We start from the raw sequence: 22,921 nt of genomic DNA on the forward strand, positions 1-22,921 counted from the left end.
CTAATAAACAATCGTGGTACAAAGCTCAATAAAAATATTAAAAATAAGAACATGATAATTATGAATACAGATTTGAAAGTTTATGTTGCTGTGCAGTTGTAGGTCGTTTCAGAAGTAATTTCCTGCTTAGAATTCGAGCTCGAGCTTAAAACTGCTAAAAGATATTGGGTCTTATGCATATAAAGTGAGCTTAAGCTTCGATTCGACTTTCAGTATAAATTATTGAGTTTGAGTTCACTCCATCAGCGCAAAAATTGGTCCGAGCTTAAGCTCGGCGATTGAAATATCTCGGAGCTCCGGAGTTTAATAATCTTGCTTCCAGTTAAGGCAAATTACTTTACTCTAGCACCAATATATAGAGCCCTCGCAGAGTTTAATAAAATCTCAAAAATTGTAAACATTGAGTTTTCATTGCCAAGATTGATACTTAAATCAAATATTGAAACTTTGTATAATTAATATAATTTCTGTTATTTTAACCTGTTATGTAATCTAGTCTGTAAGATTGTTAAACTCATAGACTAAAAAAATAAATGAAATGAAAAATGAAATGAGAGACGTGACAACACTTGGCCTTCAAGCACTGCTGAAATTCTCAAAAAGCATTGACATACTAAACGATGTATACTTCGAATGTACTTAACTAAACCTCTATCTACATCTGGCATTACTAGGGACCTATTGGTCTATGTGGGTCGGCCGGCCAGCCAGAATAACCTAACATAATCTAAGCTGAGTTTCTATGCATGAGGCCTATTGAGGTTTTTCGCGGTTAAGTACACGAAAAACGGCTCTAATAGCCACTTTTGTTTGCTTTATGCCATTTAGTACTATTTTTACACTTCAAAATACATCTTTAAGTGGGTTTTGAGATTTTTCCTTCAGAAGCTATGGCCATTGGAAGATGACGTAATGAGTTAGAAAGCATATGCTTGGTTTGGCGATGTTACATTCGAGGACACGGCAGTTTAAGTGGCCGTAACTCTTGAAAGAAAAATTGTATAGCACCATTCGAGAGTGCATTTTGAAGGATAATAATAGTACTAGAAAAGTACGTGAAATAATTCCAATAGATGTTTACTATTTAATCAGAAAATCTTCTTTTAGTTTCCTATTTTGTTCTTTTGGCCTCGTTCCTTTTTGAAATAATAAAATTCTAGCGTTTTTCTTATTTTTCTACGTAATTTTTATTTTCTGAGCCTATTTGAGTTAGACAGAATATAGATTTTAACTATGGGTCAATAGCATGTTGAACAGCTTACAATGTTACTTTCAAATGAGCCCTATCTCTAACTAAATAAAAAATAATTTTACTTGAAGGCCGAAAATGCTTGAAGAAAACCAGATTTTTCCATTTTTTAGCCTGGTGGATTCCGCGCCAAAAAAACTTTTTGATACTTTGGACATTACATTAAAAAATGCTGCCGTCTTTGTTTTCATTAAGACAGTTAATCACTGATTATTATGTCGAATACTTGTTTTATTAACTTCAAAGTAATACAAGGCGAAGAGAAGCAAGTATAATGCAAGAAATGGTGGCCCTTAAATATAAACAAGTAATTTTTAAGCAAAAAACAAAACCGACTTCAATTATCATATACAAATTTAAGATTATCGTTAATTTCTTCCCGATCCAATTATCGGATCTAAACAAAATTAGTATGGTACCACCTTTCCGATGAAAAAAAAAATTACCGAAACCGGTTAACGTGGTCCAAAGTTATGCGGTGACATACATAAAAAAAATAAAAAATATTCCGACGAATTGATAACCTTCTCCGTTTTGTGAAGTCGGTTCACAACCCTCAATTTCATGTTGTGCTTCTTTAAGTTTCTTTAATTGAAAGGTGTCTCAGTATTAAGTGAATTTTCATTTTTGAGAGAAGGAGATTCGTGTTAATATTTATATTGTCTGATACCTCAGAATATGTATGACCCAGGTATTATCATATTTTTGAAAAAATTGTTCCCCTCGGTTTCGTTTTCGGAGATTTAGGCTATATGGTTTAAAACTAATACAATTTATATATAGGGGGCCGGGACTAATAATCACGACGGCCCTGATTATAGAATAAGGATTGATATTCAATGTAAACGATTAAAAAATCTGATCGAGAAGTAATAAATATTTCCATTTGTTTTTACAAATTTTTTATAAAAATAAGAACTTTTGTACAAAATAATGATTATTTGAAAAATTGAAACAATCAGGCTAAAGCGTGTCTAATTAACTGTTATCATGAAGAAAATCAGCAAGAGACATGCTAAGAATCAGTAGGCCCGGGACTAAAAAATCTCGACGGCCCTGATTATAGAAGAAGGATTGATATTCAATGTAAACGATTAAAAAATCTGATCGAGAAGTAATAAATATTTCCATATGTATAAAAATAAAAACTTTTGTACAAAATAATGATTATTTGAAAAATTGAAACAATCAAGCTAAAGCGCGTCTAATTAACTAATATCATGAAAAAAATCAGCAAGATACATGCTAAGAATCAGTAGGCCCGGGACTAAAAAATATCGACGGCCCTGATTATAGAATAAGGGGTGATATTCAATGTAAACGATTAAAAAAATCTGATCGAGAAGTAATAAATATTTGTATTTGTTTGTATTTGTTTTTTTTATTAAAAATTTTGTACAAAATAATGATTATTTGAAAAATTGAAACAATCAGGCTAAAGCGTGTCTAATTAACTATTATCACGAAAATAATCAGCAAGATACATCCCTGTAGGGAAACGAACTAGTGCGGAACTGGTTCGGTTCTAGGGCGTTTGGAACCATGACTAGTACGCGTTAATTCTCTTTTGCATGCTAGCGACTGGCGAATTTAACATTGCGATGTCCTAGGAAGTGTCAATTGTCCCCCGATGCATCCCTTAGGCTCTAGTTCCGAACCAGTTCTAAATTACAGATGAGATCTAGTTCGTTTTGCATCCCTTTTTCTATAGTTCCGAACCAGTTTCAAATTCGAGAGATGAGATCTAGTTCGTTCTGCATCCCTGCAGTTCCTAATTCAACAGATGAGATCTAGTTCGATACAGTTATAAATTCGTCACCTAAATAATAATCATTATTTTAAGATTTTTATTTGTTCGCTCAAAGATAATAATGATTATTGAGTTTTATTTTTTCACTAAGAATAATGATCTTTCAAAAACTCCAAAACTATACCAGCGTGATTTCCGACGTATCATTTTCAGAGGTAGCCGCATCCTAATAAAGGGAATAAGCCCCAAACTTTTCAGGTCAAAATTTCAGTAGGTTGCGTCTGTATGGCATTTTCAATTTTATAAATTATCATCATTTTTAAGTGGAAAAATAAAACTCAAAAACAATGAATATCTCTGAGCGAAAAAATAAAAACCATAAAATAATGATTAAATGCTGATTTAAATTATTTTAGTCATTATGATTTCCGTCCCGGCTTTTAAATTTTAAAATAAAATAGTAAATAAAATAAAATAGTAATAATAATAGTAAAGTATCATTCTTCGCTGCTTTTGGCATGGTGCGGAACTAGTTACTATCGGACTGGTTCGTTTTTGGCGAAAAGGAACTAGTACTGAACTAGAAATTTGGTTCACTAGTTCGTGTTTTTCCTACAGGGATGATACTTGAACGTCGCTAAGAAAAAACGCGTGATTGTTTTTATTTTTATTTTAAAATGTGACGAAATCGAACTAATTTCGTGTCGCTTCCCGAATCGCCCCGTAAGGCTTTATTGTAGATATATTGTGGATACCCAAACGATGGAGAAATGGAGAGCTTTTTACAGCTACCCCTTATACCCAAACAAGAAGATCCTTTAATTTGGTGGACTCATAGACGGCAACATAAATGAAGTTGTTTTCTAATAGCGGTCGCCCCTCGACAGGCAATGGCAAACCTCCGAGTGTATTTCTGCCATAAAAAACAGCTTCTCATAAAATTACAATCGCCGCTCGAAGTCGACGTAAAACTGTTTGTGTGACAAAATCAATGCGCACGCCACAAATCAGAGAAGAACTCCGGCCAAACACTAACAAATGTGAAAGCACCAATCTATTATTACCCAGGCCAACAAAAACGGGAAAATAAATTTGTTGCAGAAAATGTTAAAGCTGTTTTTGATAGACTTTTTTGTGCTTATTACGAATCCGTAAGTATAAAGTTTCCTGCTGCTCCAGGTTTTGAGAAAAACGAAGTCAAAGTGTCAAAGAACCGCGTTTTCTGCAATATTTGAGAAGCTGATAGTAGATAATAGAACCTTCACTTAGACTTAAATTAAAGCTAAAACTCTCTACTACTATCCCTGAAAATACCATCCTTGCAAATTGACTTGATGGCCACTTATAGTCATTTATTGCATCAGCGAAAGCTAATTTAAGCGAAGTTTCAGTACCTACCGCAATTAAATAAAAGGTAGATAGAACCTTCCACTTAGGCTTAAGTTAAGGCTTAAACTTTCGGCTAGAACTTCTGAAAATACCATTCGGACACCTTGACCTTAAGGTCACTTATAGTCATTTACAGCCAAACTGAATTTTGGCAAAATTTTTTTTCAATGGCACAATTTTCCAGCATTTTTTTATTGTTCAATAAATGACTATAAGTGACCATCGGGTCAAGATGTAGAGGTCATATTTTAGGGGATAGAAGTCGAGAGTTCTAGGTTTAATTTAGGTCTAAGTGAAAGATTCTATTACCTTTTGTTTCTTTGCTAGAGCTTCTCAAATATTGCAAAAACGCGATTGTTTGACACTTTGACCACGTTTTTCTCAAAATCTTGAGGTGATGGAAGCTTTGTACTTACGGATTCGTAATCGGCATAAAAAAGTCCATCAAAAACAGCTTTAACATTTCCCGCATCAAAATCAATGTTGCCCTGTGTTTTTATAGTGGAAAAGAATTTCCAAATTTGTTTACACTGACAATGAAGTATCTCCGCGAACCACCTTCCTCAGTGAACTCAAAAAGAGTGTTTAGGGCATCGGTTAGCATTTATGTTGAAAATAGAAATGGGTTCTTGACCGGTAATGCGGAAATGCTTCTTTTCATAATGAAAAATATATAAATTTTTAACTCTAATTACAATTTGATTATAGTAATTAAAAAAAAATGCTGAACTAGATTTTTAAATAGAATCTTCTATAATCGAAATCCGGAAATCCGGCCGGATAGTCGGATTACAGAAAAAAGGTCGGATAATCCGGATTCTGAATATCTACCGGATACCCGGCACATCCCTATTGGGAACCATCATGGTCTGAACAAAACAAAACCAGAAACTTACAATCAGCTGAATGTCTATTGGGGGAAGGCCATCAGTTAGTCGATTAAAAATACCGTGGGCAACAAGCAGGAAAGTATTCCCGCTGATTCTGGTTCCATCATTTTAAATGCAGCTGACGATTTATCATAAAATAATTAAAGGAAGTAATTAAGGAAAATGTTTAACAAGTTTAACTGCAGTCCACAGCCACACCCACCGCGGATGCTCCAGGTGACGTTCGTTTCAGTTATGAATATGATATAGGGCCTGGATATTTATGAGCTAAAAAATCGAGATTATGCGCATATAATGTGCACTAAAACTCAAAAATATCACTAAAAACTGAAAAATATGCACTAAAAACAAAAAAATATGTAAAAAGACTTTTCGATTTGGTTAGCTTTTTTAATTCTTTTATTTACTTTTCATATTTTATTACAAGTTTTTAATAAACACAAGGATATATTGTAATTTTTAGTTTTTGCTGATTATACCATATCGAGCCTCAACCGCCCAAAAAACGTAAGCGACATATTTTTCAAAGATTTCTTTTTGATGCAGAAATCCCCGTAGAAAATCTAGATGCAATTCTGCATAGAAAAGAAAATTTTGAAAAAATATCCCTTGTGTTTTTTTTGGCGGTTAGTGCTCGATATATGGCGCTGCGTCAGTGACATTAAAATAATTTTCGGCGAAATCGGTACCCAATAGTTGCATAGAATGATCAAATGCTCTTGCAATTGTGGAGTGCTTCGTCCGCTCTAGGCAAACGGCGTTTAATAAAAAATGCAATTAAATATGCTTTTTTAATAAAATATGCCTATATATGCATTTGAGGCAAAATATGCAAGAATATGCACTAACAAATCGATGCCACAAAACTTACCAAAAAAATATGTAAGTGCATAGAAATCCGGGCCCTAGTTATGAAGTAATCCGCAACAAATTGAGATAATAAAAAATACTCAAAATAGACCCATAGCTCTCGGACGAAGTATTGACCGAAATAGATAGATAGATTCTTAAGCAAATTATATTGATACCAAAATTATATTCTCATTTTGGTTGTTGTAGGTTGTTGTATTGTGGAACGATTTTCAGTTTTTAATCTGAATCGTTTCTGTTTGTCCATCAATTTTTATAGTAGTGTTAGCGCTCGTTGTTTCTTAGGGTCAGTTTAAACTTACTGCCCGTAAACTGCGTTTACATATATTTAACGGCGTGCTGACATTTGATTGGCTAATCTGAGTTTCAAGCAGCTAGCTCGAGCGTTTGAACTAACTTTAAACCAAAGCCATGCACTGAAAAAAAGGCCCTCTTAGTCAGGTACGGCTTAGCGGATCCTATTTTTTAGTGTAGCCCAAGGGGAAGTCATACAAGGTGGTGGCAACAGTGCAAAACAAATGTACATGGATTTGACGGTCAAGCTGTCAAAGTTTACATGTATTTTGTTTTTGCGTTTAATGGATGTGCTGTCAAATCTGTAAAAGTAAAAAACAAAATACATGTGAGGCGAATGAAAGAACAAGAAAACTGCTTTCCTAATAACACCGCCTTGGTCTAAGCGGTAATTATTGTTGTATGGTGTGAACCCTCAGGTATGCAGCTAGAAATCGGTTATTTTTTCTTGCGGTATCTTTATTTATTTTAACTGTCATGTCCAAAAAGTTTATTTTTTTAGGTCTCCGTCTCCGACGTGAATTTTATGACCTTCCTTTCCTCTCGTTACAAGACATATGATATCGACATATACAGTGGAGGGCAGTGATGAGTACATGGTTATTTGCGAGGTTTTTAAAGTAAATTTTTTTGTTATTTTTTTCATAAAAATACTGTTCATGCCTTCACGGCTGACGGCTTTTTGTATTTTTTCCATACAAGTATGAATTTGTTATAGAAGAAAATGCGCAAAAACGTTTGCAAAGAAAATTAAAAAAAAAAATCAAAGCTAGTTTTTATAAACTGTACTTGTTATATGAAAAAATCCGCATAAGTCGTCGACAAAAAATAAAATAATATACGCTTAAAACTTGCACTTTATTGTAGTAAAATTTAATTTGCTACAAAACTGCATACTCAAAAATTTTTTCCTAAGCTGTATAAAGTTTGTAAGTTTGATTTAGGGGTATTGGTTAAAGCATCAACCATACTTTAATAAAAAAAATAACAAAAAAATTTGACTTTAAAAACCTTGCAAGATTTACCAAAAATCACCATGTACTCATCACTGCTCCCCACTGTATGTGGCCCTAAGCAATAGCCGCCTAAGTCTAAAAACTTGAATTCGAGAAAAAACGTTTTAAACATTTGGATTGTAATGTTAACCTAGTGGGTAAACCAAAATATGTTCCTCTATAACTTTTTAAATAGCCTAGCTGACGAGATGGAATTTCACACACGCATGGAATAATAGTTGCAGAATACGATGGCATAAATAATTAAATTCTTGCTTAAGTCGGCTTATGCGGCTATTGCTTAAGACCACAGATATATCCAATCTAAATTTACTCCTAGGTTGGTTGTCAGCTCCTTCATATATTTTGCTTCTAAATATTGCATGAACATCTCTATTAAAATTGTTTACCCATTCCTAGCCCGTTAGTTGGCTTTATATTTTATTATTTAACTTCAATTTGGTCTAGTGTTAACCTCAAGTACTCACGATTTCCGTTACTACGGTGTTGACTGTTTTTTCTAGCAATGTTGCAGTTGAGCATGATGCAATAATACAAGGTGTTATCGGTTGGAAACTTCTCGCTCTAATTCCGCCATATTGACTGCCTTAGGTGAAACAGTGTTACTTCTTTGAAAATTCTTTGCCTAATAATATAGTTGAATTTTTATATATTTTTTCTCAGTATACACATTTTGTTTTCTCAAAAAGGTATTTTATCTTATTTTATTTCATTTCGTTACGAATATACTATAAAAAAGCAAATTTTGTTTAGAAGAAAATATGAAATTTTAAATTTTTTTCCCCAAATGGGGATTAATTTCTTCCCGTTTTTCTTCTTATTCTACTGAGCTAAGGCAGTGTCAAAATCGAGCTGTCACAACTGATACCACCTTGTATTATTGCATCATGGTAGTTGAGATGGAAATTGCTTCTGCTGTTGATAGCGATGGGTAAAGATCCTCGACAACAAACGATACAAATTTCGCATCCTTAACTCCTTAACTTTGCATTTATTGAGCAATTCTAGTTTATACTTCAGCGATGATTTTAGATATTTCAATAGTTCCTGGAATTTTGTCATTGTATATTCTTGCTTTGGGTTTGTTATTGACTTCGCCTGCTTCATTTCGCGCTTTATAGAAGATGGCACAACACCGAAACTGGTTTGTCTCCGAACAGGGGATGACGGGGGAAATCATTCCACAATACGTCGTTAAAATTTTACTTCGAATGCAAATTTCTTTTGCCACTATGATTTCAAGTTAAAATCGAAATTTTAATTAATTTTTCAAAGCATCTCCTTTAGCAACAGCAAGTGTATATGATCTCGCCATTGGTAGTGGGGGCCTAATATTGACGGAAACCGGATCTCCGCACGACCAGGATGCAACGCCGTTTTCTTTCGATGCCGCGACAGGCGCCTCAAAAGGCGGAGTTACAACCATGCATCAGCATATTATCAACAACGGTCCACGCATCCTGCACATGGGCTCAACAGGTGCATTGCCACAACAGCAAACCACAAGTGCGCCACCCACAAATCGTCGGTCAGCCACTTCAACAAATCTGCGGCCAGCTTTGGGCAATAGTTGTACCTCTCATCGCTTCAGTAGCGGTGGCCCAACACGCGGTAGTAATGGATTTGGCGCTGCTGCCGATCATTCCATGACTCAATTCGCATTGATAGACGACGAAAATGTGTCAGCACTGCAACAAGTTACTAAAGGTGGAGGGGCGCTTACATTGGCATCTCAGTGGAAAAGCCAATTTGACGATTCCGAAGACACAACAGATAATGAATGGAAACAAGAACCACAGGTAATAGTTAAGATTATGATGAGTTAAACTATATAAGTTTTCCCCGAGTATACTGCTTGGTAACATCAATACAATTTCAATTAGTTTTAATTCGTTAGAGTTAAGTTGTTTTGAAGCTGAGTTGTTTTAATGTCAATTCAAGTAAGTGGAGTAGTAAACCGTATAGGGGCACTCAGTTTTGTTTTTAACTATCTACTATACTATATTAAAACTGTAGATTGTTTGTCTGTTTGAACACACTAATCTCCGGAACTACTGAATGGATTTTAATGGGGCTTTAACTAGTATATAGAGAGTGACCTCGGACCTAACTCAGGGTTTAAAAAAATGAGATCTGACAATGGTGTGTGGCACCTCCCATAAGCGTGAAATTTTTAATCAGCTATAACTTCGAAATCGTAAGTCACATGACTTCGAAATTTGGTGTGTTGACATACATATCTCTGGTAGATGCTTATAGTAAAGCAAATATACTTTTGGTAAAATGGGCGTGGCATATCCTATAGGAGTGAATTTTTTAATCAGCCATAACTTCGGAATCACACGTCAAATGAATTTGAAATTCTGCTCTGCATCGTAAAATATACTTTTGCAAAATACATTTTAGATGACTTAATAAAGCCCCAGTCTTCAAGTATGCATAAAAGAAGCGCAAAATTGTTTAAGCTTCACAGATATCTTAGGCACATCAACGGGTCATCCGTATATCAAGAAGAAGTGTGCTGAATTAGAGAGAACACAGTAGGAATATCAATGACCCCGTTTGAACGGGAAAACTCTTTCATCCTGTGGAACAGCAGGATTATAGAAGAAGATTACGCACTCTCGGCAAACCTTGCAATACTTGCATATATCTCACAGGTGGAAATAAGGCCTCATAGCATCGAAGGAGATTAGTACTTAACCCAAATGTTATCTCAGCGCTATTATTCTTGGCCTATGAGTAAGCAAGGTTTTGCTCTTCAGTCCTTTCAACCTAAACTAATAATTTTTACATAGCAACGCTAATTTTGTATTGGTCAACGCAAAAGTTCTTATAAGTCGTCGCGAAGCAAGGCAGACATTTGCGAGTTCTTAATATATTTAATAACAAATGTATTGACCTGTACTTGTGGGAAGTTTTTGCGCGGGATTAGCCCCTAGTTGTTATGGTTGGCCTAGTGTTTCTTCTAACAGACAACCTTTATTTCTTTTACTTTAAGTGATTTCAGGATGTCATTAAGCACCAAGAGCCAAGAGATACATACTTAGTACTCCTTCCTGCTGCTGTAGAACACTGAATTCCACGTTCTAGGAGTGATATGCTTATTGCTACCGTCCGAATATTATTGAAGATCCCGGAAGCCAGCTAGGGTATTACCCTTAAGTTTCTATGATGGGTGTACCGTTAGTTGAGCTAGGCAACAAAAACTGTAGTTTAGACGATCTATGCTATTCCGCTTCAACAACAATAAATGGATTTTCTTTCTAAATCAGTTATGGGGAAATATTGCCAATTTATGCTATTGGTTTCGTTTTTTTTTTCTTGATATTTTCTGGCGATATACATACACAGATTGTAACCACCGTTTCATAAGTAGATTTAACAGTCTAAATTAAGTATTAGCCGTACTTCTTTTTACAAATGGACGTATATACTCATACAATTGTGTAGAGGAATAAGGGCCAAGTTTTATGTGCTATAGTTCCCGACAAAAACGAAACGATTTTCTTATTATAGCCAGTTGCAGATGCGTGCTTACTTTGCATCTTAAGCGTATATGTATATGTGTTAGAAAAATTAAATGTAGAAGGTAAAAATTAATTTAGAGATAAAAACTCCCTGAACTCATTAATGCACTTTTGGAAACTTTAAATTTTCAAAACTTTGTATATTCGCAGAGCCCTGATCATAAATCAAATGCAAAATTCGTTAACCAATCTCAGCCGAATTTATCCGATGACACTAAAGTACATTACCAGCACAACCAAGAAGCTGTTTCGTTGACCACAAATGTCATGAATGCAGAAGTGCCCCTCCGAGGCTCGGAAAGAAAAGAAGGAGTCGATTTTCGCACCGGAGCATCACCTAAAGAAAGAGAAAATATACATCCAAAGAAGTCAACGCGTAAGAAGTAAGATACTATTTTTAATTAAATTAGTATTTATTAATTCTTTATTAAAACACTATCAAAGTCATTTTATTATTACGCGACGAGTCAAGAAACAGAAACTTTTATGTATCACCAATAACACTAATTTGTGCTATCAAAATACCAGCTGGATTAAGTCATTAAAGTCGCCTGCAATTAAATTTCTTTTGGAAAGTCCTTCCGTACTTGGATTCTGTTAGATTCGGAGTTCGAGTACGTGGAATCTTATAAAATCTCAGTCAGTTCCTAATTTGCTATGACCCAACGACATAAGCAATACACAATAACTACGAAACGCTTTCTACTTCACGAGTGCAAGTCTTTGTATTGTCCATTAAATTTCCGACTGCCTTTTGTTCAGTGCCTTGCGCTAGACAAATAGATCTCCATAGGTTATGGTCCAAAAATCCTAGCTAGCTAAAATGTTATTTTTCTTCTTGTATTTATACTTAAGTTAACGAAAATATTCTTCACAACCAGGCAATTTGAATTCAAAGTGGCTTTGTGTGAAATTCACTCGGAAGTGGATCGGAGAACCTTCCCGAATGGTACAAATGTGAAAACGTGTACACAAAAAAGAAAAACTGTCTGTATTTTTATATACATATGCTGACTTCCCAAACGTATCAATACAATATTTGGATACTGTTATACTGCGGTATTCAAACTGTTTTTATATGCAAAGTTACGACACATTGCAACTATATACATTTCATATTTTAAATATTCAATAAAGCAATGAACACTTTTTCTGAATTTTCCATTTTTAAAACACAAATGTCAACCAATAACAAACGAAGCATCGACTTTGTGTCTGATGCGCTGATTGCTCTAGCGATGCGTTTCGATAACTTATCGTTGGAAAAGTATACATTGCCAATATTTTGTAGTTCGGCGTTCTGGAACATTATACTTTGTACGTATGCAAAGCAATTGTGACGTTTTGGTTGTTATCTTTGTAAAATTTTTTCTACTGTTGCCCAATATTTTCCAAAACAAAGGAAAGCAATAAACTTCGAACGTCATAGGTTAGGTTAGGTTAGAGTGGCTGACGCGGTATCGGGTACACCCGTTGGTAGGCCCCCAGGTCCACTCGTGGTGTTTCCTGTGGACCCCGAGCTGTCTTCCACCGATGCCGACTCGGAGACACCAGGTCCACTCGAGGCGTTGCCTGTTTTGTGGGCCCCTTCGTCGGTAGAGTTGTCGGGAGGAGCGGGTCCGCTCGAGGCTTTGCCCGTTTCCTCTCATTGTTGGTCCGTTTTCCGGTGGATTTTTACCGAGATGGAGTAAAAGCCGTAGCTTATTACCCCACCACAACCCTCGAGAATAGGGACGGAAGCATCGTTCACGACAAAGCCAACAAAACGCTGCTTCCCCTTGGTCTCGCCAACTCGGACTATCCTCCAATCACTTGTGGGTAGTCCTTCGTTACCCAGTCGGATAAAATACAGAATCTCCTCCGGCTTCCATGGTTCAGCTGGGACCTAGGCCCAGGCTCGCGGCCTGTTAGGGATTTCATCCCTATGAACGGCAACTAATTCTGCCCCGGGCCACAGCTGTCCAACCGTGCAGATCGCTTCCTTGTAAAGCCGGACCGCGCGTTCATCCGCACACGCCACCAGCTTTACCCTCTCCTGATGGCACCCAGTATCACGGACGACTGGTGCAGGGCCGGAATACTTCTGGAGTATCCCCTTATACACGCGGCATAGACCCATCAGTACGGACTTCCAATTGTCCGTGCTAATGTGGCCGTCCGGATGGGCCTTGTCCAACACCGCCAGCGTGAGGTGCTCTTCGCTGAATGGCTTCGTGGTGGACACGGCCATGGACGGACGGTTAGAAGCAGAGGAAGTCGGATCCAATCGCGGTGTCGTTCTGAGATCGTTGTCTCTTGTGGCCTAGGTCCTTCCATGGATTCGCCTTAGTGGATGGTTTGTCCTTACCGCCCTTCCCGGAGGATCGATTTTCGCTGGCGGCGAAGACTTCCATTGCCCACTTGAGAGCGGCTTTTTGCTCCTCCGTCAGCTGGTCATGTGGAATGACACCCAGTCTTTTAATGACCTTAGGGGCTGCCCTTCGGTCTCGCTGAGCCCTGACGGAGGGCGGAATTATTTTCCCTGCATTGGAACAGCCAGGGTGCCGACCAGTCGTTTGCCCCAGTTGTTGGAATTTTATTCGCAGGAGTAGTCGCCGGCTTATCCGTGGAGGACTTGGGCTCGGCTACTACCCACTGCGAGTTGGATGTGCCCGGGGTGGGCGTAGAGAGAGGGGCCGTCCGCAGGTTCCCCACCGGCTTTTACTTTCCCTCGAGGAGTACAGTTCTGCCGGTATCGCTGGAAGTATGCTTTACCTCTGTGGGCTTAGCATTCTCTCCATATTCTGCGGAGAACCGAATTTGATTGGGCCCTGCAGGCCATGTCTTCGTCGCCGTCGATGCGGTTCTCGAGATGGTGGGTTTCTTGGACTTAACTTCGCCGTGCCTAGCGGCCGCACTACCCATGTAGGGTTCTGGGGTTGCTTTATTTTTTAACATATTCATTCGAAAGTCATATCAGATATCAATTTTGATAACGAGCTGTTTCGACGGAAGTAGGATTGAGCTGACCTGTGAAGTAGTGGTTGGTGTCACGGGTAGTCTCCGTATACCGGACACTCATTTTGGGTATCAGGGTCCAGTGTGGACAAGTAGCTGTTGAGGCGGCTGCAATATTCTGACCACAATTGGACCATAATAAACTGGGTCTCTCGTCGAAGTCGAAGCTCTTTGTCTGCGATAGGTGGAGATTGGGCTCCTATCATAGTATTCATAGGTCGAGAGTTGTTGAAGTAACAGCATACAAATTCCGCAAAGACTTTTTTGGGGAATGATGCTCGTGTGACAGTTCTTGGCCAGATATTAAACTGGGCGCGCCGGTTACATAGACCCGACTGTCGTGCGTACGTGTGAGAGTCATGGCAGGTGGTGACCGACTCTCTATGAATGCCGTTGATCACTCGTCGGTACGTCGGGTCCAGTGGTTGGTCAATGTGACCATGCACTCGAAAAGATGCCTTATGGCGTGCCTGGGAGGAGGCTCTTTTTCAAGCAAGGGTCTGTTGGGGTTTTCACGCCTGTGGCATCCAAAATTAAGCATTTGGGAGTCACTGTCAACGTCCTGCACTACGTCCAGCTAGTTCACGGCGACCGAGCAGGCGCAGCGTAGTTGAGATTGTCTTATATGTATGTGCCAGTAACGTTTTTTTTATCTATGCCCCAGGTGCTGCCGGCTAGTGAATTGAGGACCTTGTTGCGGCCTTGTACTTTATTAACAATTGCGGTTGTATGAGTGGAGAAGGAAAGCCGGCTGTCAATGGTGACCCAAAATTTTCGGGTTGTTCACCGAATTCCTGTTCCATCGACGTGGATTCGTCTTTGTTGAAGCCTTCGCCCAGGTGTTCTAGAGGGTCGCCGTTGATTTCTTCGGAAAAATAGTTAGCCTTCTTGCAGGGAAGCAAGAAAGTTGGTATGGGTAGCCGTTTAATTTCGAGCAGAGGTCATCAATTCCATTCTCGGCCGCCAGAATCGAACTCAGCGTATGAGATCACGGAAATTCCCTCGCAGTTAAACCGTAGGGAGGAGAGGACACCACCCTTTGGAACCTCTATCTTAACTCTTCTAGGTTGTGAAGTTTCATCTCGAAAAGTTAGTGACGACCACTTATATAATTCCCCGACTACCGTTTGAGTCCCTGTGGGAGAGAGGAAGCCTCATTGTCTTCAAGTATAGCGTGGAATTACAGACGGTGTCAAAGTATTTGACAGGTCCAACGCTACTATATCTTCTCTCTCACAGGGGCTGTTACGATTAAGGACACGAGTGATATGAGTGTTTATGGCGTTAAGCGCTGTTGTTGTGCTGTGGCTTTACGGAAGCCATGCTGATACTTCGCTGGGATCAGGTGGTATGTACCAGTGTTGATAATTTCGATAATTTTTTGATACAATTTCAAGTGATTTCTACTTTCCTACTACCCAGCACATTTTAGTACAATTTCATCGGTAGCCAAAATTTGGTAGCACTTGATTCGTTAAGTTATACAACACTGTTTTGATTAATTTTTAAGGTGATAGATTTAGAATCGCATAAAATTGATATACGAGACGTATATTGTGTAGCAGAAGCAGAATTGTTCATTTGCCAAAACAAAGAAAAACTAAAACAGTAAGATATTCGAAATTTTAGAAAAATCATAACATAATTTTGTGTAAACTTTTATCGTATTTTGAAGAGTTTTAATGACGAAGTTCTAATTTGGGCTTCAAAGCTGAACCCTTCTTCTGTATTATCAGGCAATATAGAATAGAAGCAAGCAGCACAGAACTTAGGGCTGAACACCTTGATTTAAAAAATTCTGTCAACCGAAATATTTGTGAGTTTTAGGAAAACATGAGAAATATCAAAAATGTTTTTAATGACCCACTGTTTTCAAACACATACAACATCGTTCAAGGATTTTGGTTGGTTACACATTCTTCAGTCAATGTTGAAATGATCTTCTCCATACAAAAATTAATAAAAACAAAATGTCGAAACATTCTTCAAGTAGAAACAATTTCCTTTTTAATAAGAACTATAGATTAATCTAGTGGTTAATGCTGTCATAACATAACATTGATAAAAGGTTCTCAAAAGTTGAAACTACGAATAATTATTTACTGAATTAGTAATTTTTTGGAACTTACTGGCAACTTTGTAAATTTAAAAATATCCAATCATTGTAAATCTTCATGTTTATGTACATCTATGTACTTACATACATGCATTTAAAATCATAATATCTGATGTAAAAGTGTGTAACGTTTTCTGTAAATAAAATAAAGGTACTATTATTTCTAAATTTTCAGAAACTATTTTTACTTTATTAGGAACAATAACACTATGCGACAGTCAAAATCGGGATGGGATGAAACCAACGGGAAATGTTATATCGGTCAAAAACAAGTTATACGTGGCCCGGCGTTTCGCTGGGTCACGTCTAGGAATCGAGATATATCGATTTGAAGTTAGTAACTATCATATAGGGGAAATATTCTTGTCAAAATGAGATACCTTCACTTAATTGTGAATAAAAGCGAAACGCGTCCATCGATTTTCATGATCTATGTCTCATTTTGCTTAAAGGTTATGTGACTTTGCGTGAAAGTAATACGACTTGCCTTTTTTCCGTTTTGGATTTTTTATGAATTTAAAAAATAAAAAAATTTAATATTTTAGGCAAAAAATATTTTTTTTCTTCATACATTTATTTTTACCGGCAAAACTGTTGATTATATAGAAAAACGTTATATGAACAGATTAAAGGAATTGTAATTATTTAAAAATTAATAAAAATTTAATTTTTTTAAATTTGTTTGAGCAAAATCGGACAAGTGGTTCTCGAGTTATGTCAAAAAAAAGACCACCAAAGGTGACAATTTCCCAAATCGATATATCTCGATTCCTAGACGTGATCCAGCGAAACGCCGGGACACGTATAACTTCTTTTTTACCGATATAACTTTCCCCGGTAGTTTGAACCCTTCCCGATCACTGACCCCTACCATTTGTCTCACAGTGTAATTAAATACAAGTTGTACACAAAAACTAAATATTAGAAAAACAATAGTAATAAAAATTTGGCACAATTTATTGATAAAAAGTACAATTTGAATTTTCATACGAAATTGGAAAATGCAATTATCAACACTGGTATGTATAGTCCGAGAGTGGCAAGGCCTCAAGTATCCGGGTAAACAGTGTGACCAGATGATCACAAAAAGCGAGGCTAAATTGCGTTTGAAAAAAGGTTAGAAAAAGTTATACCTTCTGAAAAATGAAGTTAAAAATAAGTCAGTACATATATTCATTCTTTGAAAAGTCTTCACCATTAAATCATTCCCATCAAAATTCAAAATAACATCTTTCAGGTTAATAACGGCTACATTACTTCAAGGTACGCAAAATGGACTTTAGTTTAGGATACGAAAAACCAAAAATATTTTCGAATATAAATATGACTGTTCTCTAGATCAGAGTGCACTAGTAATGCGCCAACAAATCAATTGTTTCATAAATACAGTTTAAGGCAAATTTTGTAGTATTATTTTAAACCTAAGAAAAAGCTAAGAAGTTCGGCCTTATCCTTAGTTTCACCGGAAAATTTTTCATCCGTCCACAGTAAATACATGGATGGAAAAGATAAGTGAAATGTCGACGCTTCGGGGAAAATGAAACTCATGATAAGGCTGTATGTTCTTCATTTATATTGAAACGCTCAGTTTGACTTCTGCTTTGCTACTGTTTTATTCTCAATATTAAAGCGTACAGTGTACTGAACTACAGTAATGTTTCAATCTAAGACTAAGGGCTACTACTAAGAAAACTTAACTAATTAAGAGAGCTTCATTAAATACACATCAGTTCTCAAGGAAATGGTACTTTGCTCTGTTTTTGTAATATTTGAACGGTAAACAGTAGTTTTTGCAATATTAAGTATATGTAATATTGTAATTATTTTTATAAGTTCTGGTCCGGATTTTACTATGAATATTTTAAGTAAAAAGGCCAGGAAAAAGCCACGAATAAGACCGAAAATTCTGAGGCTATTGCTTAAAACTAAATGTTAAATCTAGCCCCAGAAAAGCTCACCTGGTCACACTGCGGCTAAAGAAGCGTTCTCGGTGGATAACACTCTCCTTTATTGGATGGCTTCCTCGATTTCAACAGATGTCGTTTCGGTTTAGCGTGGGTACCTTCCGTAATCTAATGCAGTCCAAGCTCCACGGAGACCTTAAAGCTCAACGGATCAACTCAATGCGAAGATCAGCGCCCCGAAATGCAAGCATCTCGGTACCAATCGGCAGTGCGGAATAGGCGAACTAACCATCTTGGTTAGGTTCGAGGCCTATCTAAACCTCTGCCGTGCTATGTGTCCGGCACCCGGTTGCAATGCAACTCCACATCGAGCCAACAGGACTCACCCCGCATTCGGGTTTAAACCTCTGCCACCACGATACTCCCCGTAGGGCCAAGCCGCACGAGCAGATTGGAGCAAGCTCCAAGGGCAACTGCTCCTCGTGGTACCATAATTAAGTCTCCGGTCAAACCTCGTGGACGAAACCACTCCCAGTTGAGTTACCATACTACTCTGGACTGGTAGCCATCACCAACACCACCTTCCTACTCGACTCGTCTTCGCCTTCTAAAAACTTCCCGTGCGAAATTCCTCAAGTTCTGTTAAATGTGAGGAATGGGTACTACCGAAGTCGTACCGTCCATCCGTCCATTTTACCCCATGCTGTCAAGATTCCTCAAGTCCAAGTATCTCGGGCATTCGCAAAGCACGTGCTCGACATCCTCAAGCTCCGCTCCACACTCACACCCCTCAGAGTCATGGAGGTTCCTGTTGCGCAAATAAGCATTAAGAGGACCATGCCCCGTTAGTAGAAAATCCAAACTCAAGCAATGCCCGAAGTCCGGATTCTCTCCCATAAACCCTACACTCGGAATGAAACGGTATGTAACACGACCATTGGAACTATCATCCCAACGGTCCTGCCACATGCCACGCACTCTGTCATCCAACAACCGTTTGTACTCAAGATAGCCCCCCTCCAAGTCACCGTCCGAAACCCACCCAGTCAACGGCAACATGTTCATGCCTCTTCTCATCCTGAAGGTCACAGCTCTCGCTATAACCACCAGGTCAAGAGGAGGCACTCCCATCAATACCTGAAGCGCATACGTAGAGACGGTGCGACACACGGGATTCAACAGTGGGATTTCCCCGACTCCATACATCGAGGATGATGAGAGTTGCCATTGACAAATTAAGAGCCTTGGCAATATATGCTATTTCCGGCGGATCCCGGATCCAAATGTTTCAGCATCTTCATGCAAATTCCTTCAGGGCCAATGACTTTGGGGGCTTTCGCCTTCCCGATTGCCCTCTGTTTATTCTGAAATTTCTCGGCTGTGCGCTGTGACTGCAGATTTTCGACGTCGAAATGGGATACGTTTTTTCAAGTGGATTTGTGGATACTTCGATGCTGTTGTCTGGTATTGCTGAATACCATGTTCCGGACTGCGGCGAAGTCGATCAGCGTGTTTCCGTTGTCGGAGATGTCATGAAGGCTTACTCTTACAACTATTGTATCAAATACGTCTTTTATGCCTACCCTGACATTGAAGTTTCCAAGCACGGGCGGAAGGGAATTGAAACGTTAGTCTCTGTCGGGCGTGCCAACATATTTGGCTAACATTCTAAAATTTAGCTTGGTGCAGATCAATGCAATGCGCTAACTGATAAAGGTGAATTTGAATATAAGTTATCGCAGTCTACTTTGTGTTTCCTGTACTGCGGTAATTTCAGACTTTTGGCGAGCATCTTTCTTATGGAAGGTCCGGACATACACAAATCGTTGTCCTTGTTTGTATTGATATTCACCATTTTTTATGTACAGGATAAGTTGTATACCGTTTCTTCCTTTAGAATTTTTTTACTGGGCTTGCAAAAAGCACTTAGAGTTTGACTCCAAATGACTTCTTTGTTGAACAGTTCACGATCATTATCTTCCATACTGAATCCGGAGGGTGTCTTTTCACTCTACCATCATTAGGCTACGGTTTTGGTGGGAACGAATTTTACTCGCGGGAACTCATCGAACTTAATGAATATTAGCTGAAGCGAATTCGCCCGATTTATGTGGTTATAGTGGACAACTTTTATTCACGCATACTTAGCATTTTATGAACCGTTTGTATGCTAGTGCCAAGTAGTAACTAAATAACAGTCCAGTTTTAAAAGGTGAGGCATTTGGAAAACTAAACATGTGAGAAAGCGAAGAACTTTTTTTATTGGGAAATTCCATTTTAAGGCGCAACTAAAATAGACGGAATATTTAAGGGCAGACTTAAGAGCGCAGAATTTTACAATTTACAAGAACCAATTAGGACAAGCGAGGAATTCTTTTTTCGATATTATAGAAATATAGGACCCGTAATGAGGAGTAATCCAAACGCTAATATTTCACCTGAATAGATGCGACCTGTAACTTTAAGATAAGTAAAACTCCAAAAATTTATTTTATTTGGATGTTTATTTGTACTACTCAAACAAACTAGTGCCGTGTGTTTGTGAATTTGAAAAGTCAATTGCCTCTGGAGTACCAACCGTTGTCGAAGTGCAATTTGTTGGGGTTCATTATTTCAAGAGCAATGTCGCTTGCTTTCAGTCACATTTTTCATAACTGGAACAAACTGTTAAGAAAATTTTAATCACCATTATTCTTCATTTCTTGATTATCTGAATCAAAAAATCATTCATTCATTCTTGCTTTACTTTTAGGAAATGATCTTCAGCAGTTCTTTTCTGCTTTAGTTCTTTTGCTTCTTGTGGTGAAGGTGGTAATCCGCCTTTTCTTATCATCAACATCTACTTGAGGTTCTTTATTTTCGTTTAAAGTTATGATACCGCTGCCATATTTTTCTTACGATTTTTTTTTAGTGATCCGATGAACTTCCAGATGTTAAACTTTTGGCCATATTTTTCAGTCCATTTGAGGTTCTTCTACTTTTGCATATCCGCTTCTGAAATATAAATGTTTAAGAATCCTTATCCTTACTAATATTATAAATCTGAAAGTGAGTTTGTTTGTTTGCTACGCTTTAACGCTTTAATACTCAAACGATTATCGCGAAATTTTGTACACTGATGTCATTTAGTCCAACTTAAAATATAGGATAGATTTAATCTCGATCAGACGAGGGGCGTGGCAACGCCTCATACAAACGGATTTTTTTTTTTGTGATAGGGTAGGTACTGGAGTTTGGTAGGAGGGATGCCACCAGTTTAAAAAATCAAATTCCACTTGAAGTAAGGGAATTATTTATTTGAAAATTATATATAAAAAATGGATGTTAAGAGGCTTAAAAAAGTTGTAGTTTGAAAATATTTTAAAAACGGTTGCCACCTGTTTGAAAAGTCAAGTTTAAATTTTATTCGCAAACTATCTGAAATATTAAAATATGGGTGTCAAACGGAAGATTACTAAGATATCTTCAGATTGAACATTTACAATATTATTGAGGCGATTACAATGGTTGCCACCCGTTAGAAATTAAATTCAATTAATTTAAATGGATGAGTAGACTATGGGTACCAATCGAAATGTTTTAGAAAAAGGTTTTAGTTCTAAACTACATGTAGTAGGGATGCCACGTGTTAAAAAAACCAAATGCTACTTGAGTTAAGCGAATTAGGTAATAAATATGTATCACAATATGGGTGTAAGACGAAGGGGGTTTTATAAGGTATTCGCACGAAAAAAAGTTGAAATGGGTTGTTCTAAAAGTCGAATTTAAATTAATTATACTCATTTTAATGTGTCAAAAGTATGAGTGTTTTGAAATCTTCAGCATGAACATGCAGAATTTTCTGAGGTATTTGAAGAGGATTGTTGTTTTAAAACTAAATTCAAATACAATTATATTATAAGTTAAATGAGTTATTACGATACAGGTACCCAGTAGAAATCGGTTGTATGCATCCTTGAAGAGTGCTTGCTATATGAGTGAAATAGTGTGAACAATTCATGCGTAGTCATGAATTTCCACGAATAAATTCAAATTCTAGCGAATTGCAAGCGAATGTACGTTGTCGTTGTTTTAAGTACATTCCTCGATAAATTTGAAGTGGAATTTTTGTAATATTTTCAGTCTTGTAAAAAAATTTTAGTGAACGGACGTGTTGTGCGATACTATTTTCAGCACAAACGGGCTTTTACAAGATATGCATTTGAATATGTAAATGCTACTTGTTTGTATGTCCCCGTATATTAAAATGTATCAGAAAAGTAGCATTTACATATGGGGATACATGTCTTGTAAGAATGCTTTAATACTGTTCCATTAATGCATTTTTGTATGTTTGAAACATTAATACAGCTATATGGGCAAATCTAAAAAACAGGTAACCTTGGTGTTTTTTAGCTTTAATTTCACTGTTGGAAACTATATCAAGCTGGTTGCTTTTGGATATAATTCATTGACGTATTCTTGAAGCCTCAAAAAAAATTTGGATCAATTTGCCGCATAACTTTTGAATTATAGGTGTTTAAATAAAAAATAATAATGAAAACAAGTGAATTTTTTGTGTAATTTTTAAGAGGTGAAAAATTAATTATGCCATAACTTTTGAAGCACACCATATACTGATTTGAAATTGTATGTGCAATTAGTACTTATGTGTACACTTCAAATGTAGTAGGTAAGAAAAGTGTTCATTTAAAAATAACGAAATGGCAAGTAACTCACAGTCTGTAATTCCACATTTCACAATTTTCAAAATTTTCGGTTTATCGCGTATAGTTTTTGAAGCATTTAAATTTAAGAACTTTTTAAGTATGTATTGTATACTACAAACAATTACGAATAATTTCATACCCCAGCAAGAGCTGTGCTTTTAGAATAAACCAACTTTTAAAGATAAAATATTCTGCGATCTTGAGCGT

General features: G+C 37.2%; 1 protein-coding gene across 6 annotated transcripts in view; it reads left to right on the forward strand.

The window, feature by feature from the left end:
• The window catches only part of LOC118745662 (tau-tubulin kinase homolog Asator-like), a 570,828-nt gene that overhangs the window by 304,465 nt on the left and 243,442 nt on the right, over positions 1-22,921 (forward strand). For 5 of the 6 annotated variants that reach the window (XM_036479218.1, XM_036479223.1, XM_036479222.1 and 2 more), the window contains 2 exons: positions 8,734-9,257; positions 11,139-11,371. In XM_036479218.1, coding sequence (XP_036335111.1) covers positions 8,734-9,257; positions 11,139-11,371 — 757 coding nt within the window. The remainder of the gene's footprint in view (positions 1-8,733; positions 9,258-11,138; positions 11,372-22,921) is intronic. The other variant, XM_036479220.1, reaches the window with a different exon arrangement.

This window comes from Rhagoletis pomonella, unplaced genomic scaffold, assembly GCF_013731165.1.
Source record: "Rhagoletis pomonella isolate Grant_MI unplaced genomic scaffold, Rhpom_1.0 Rhpom_scaffold_00009, whole genome shotgun sequence".
In the NCBI taxonomy this organism is placed as follows: Eukaryota; Metazoa; Arthropoda; class Insecta; order Diptera; family Tephritidae; genus Rhagoletis; species Rhagoletis pomonella.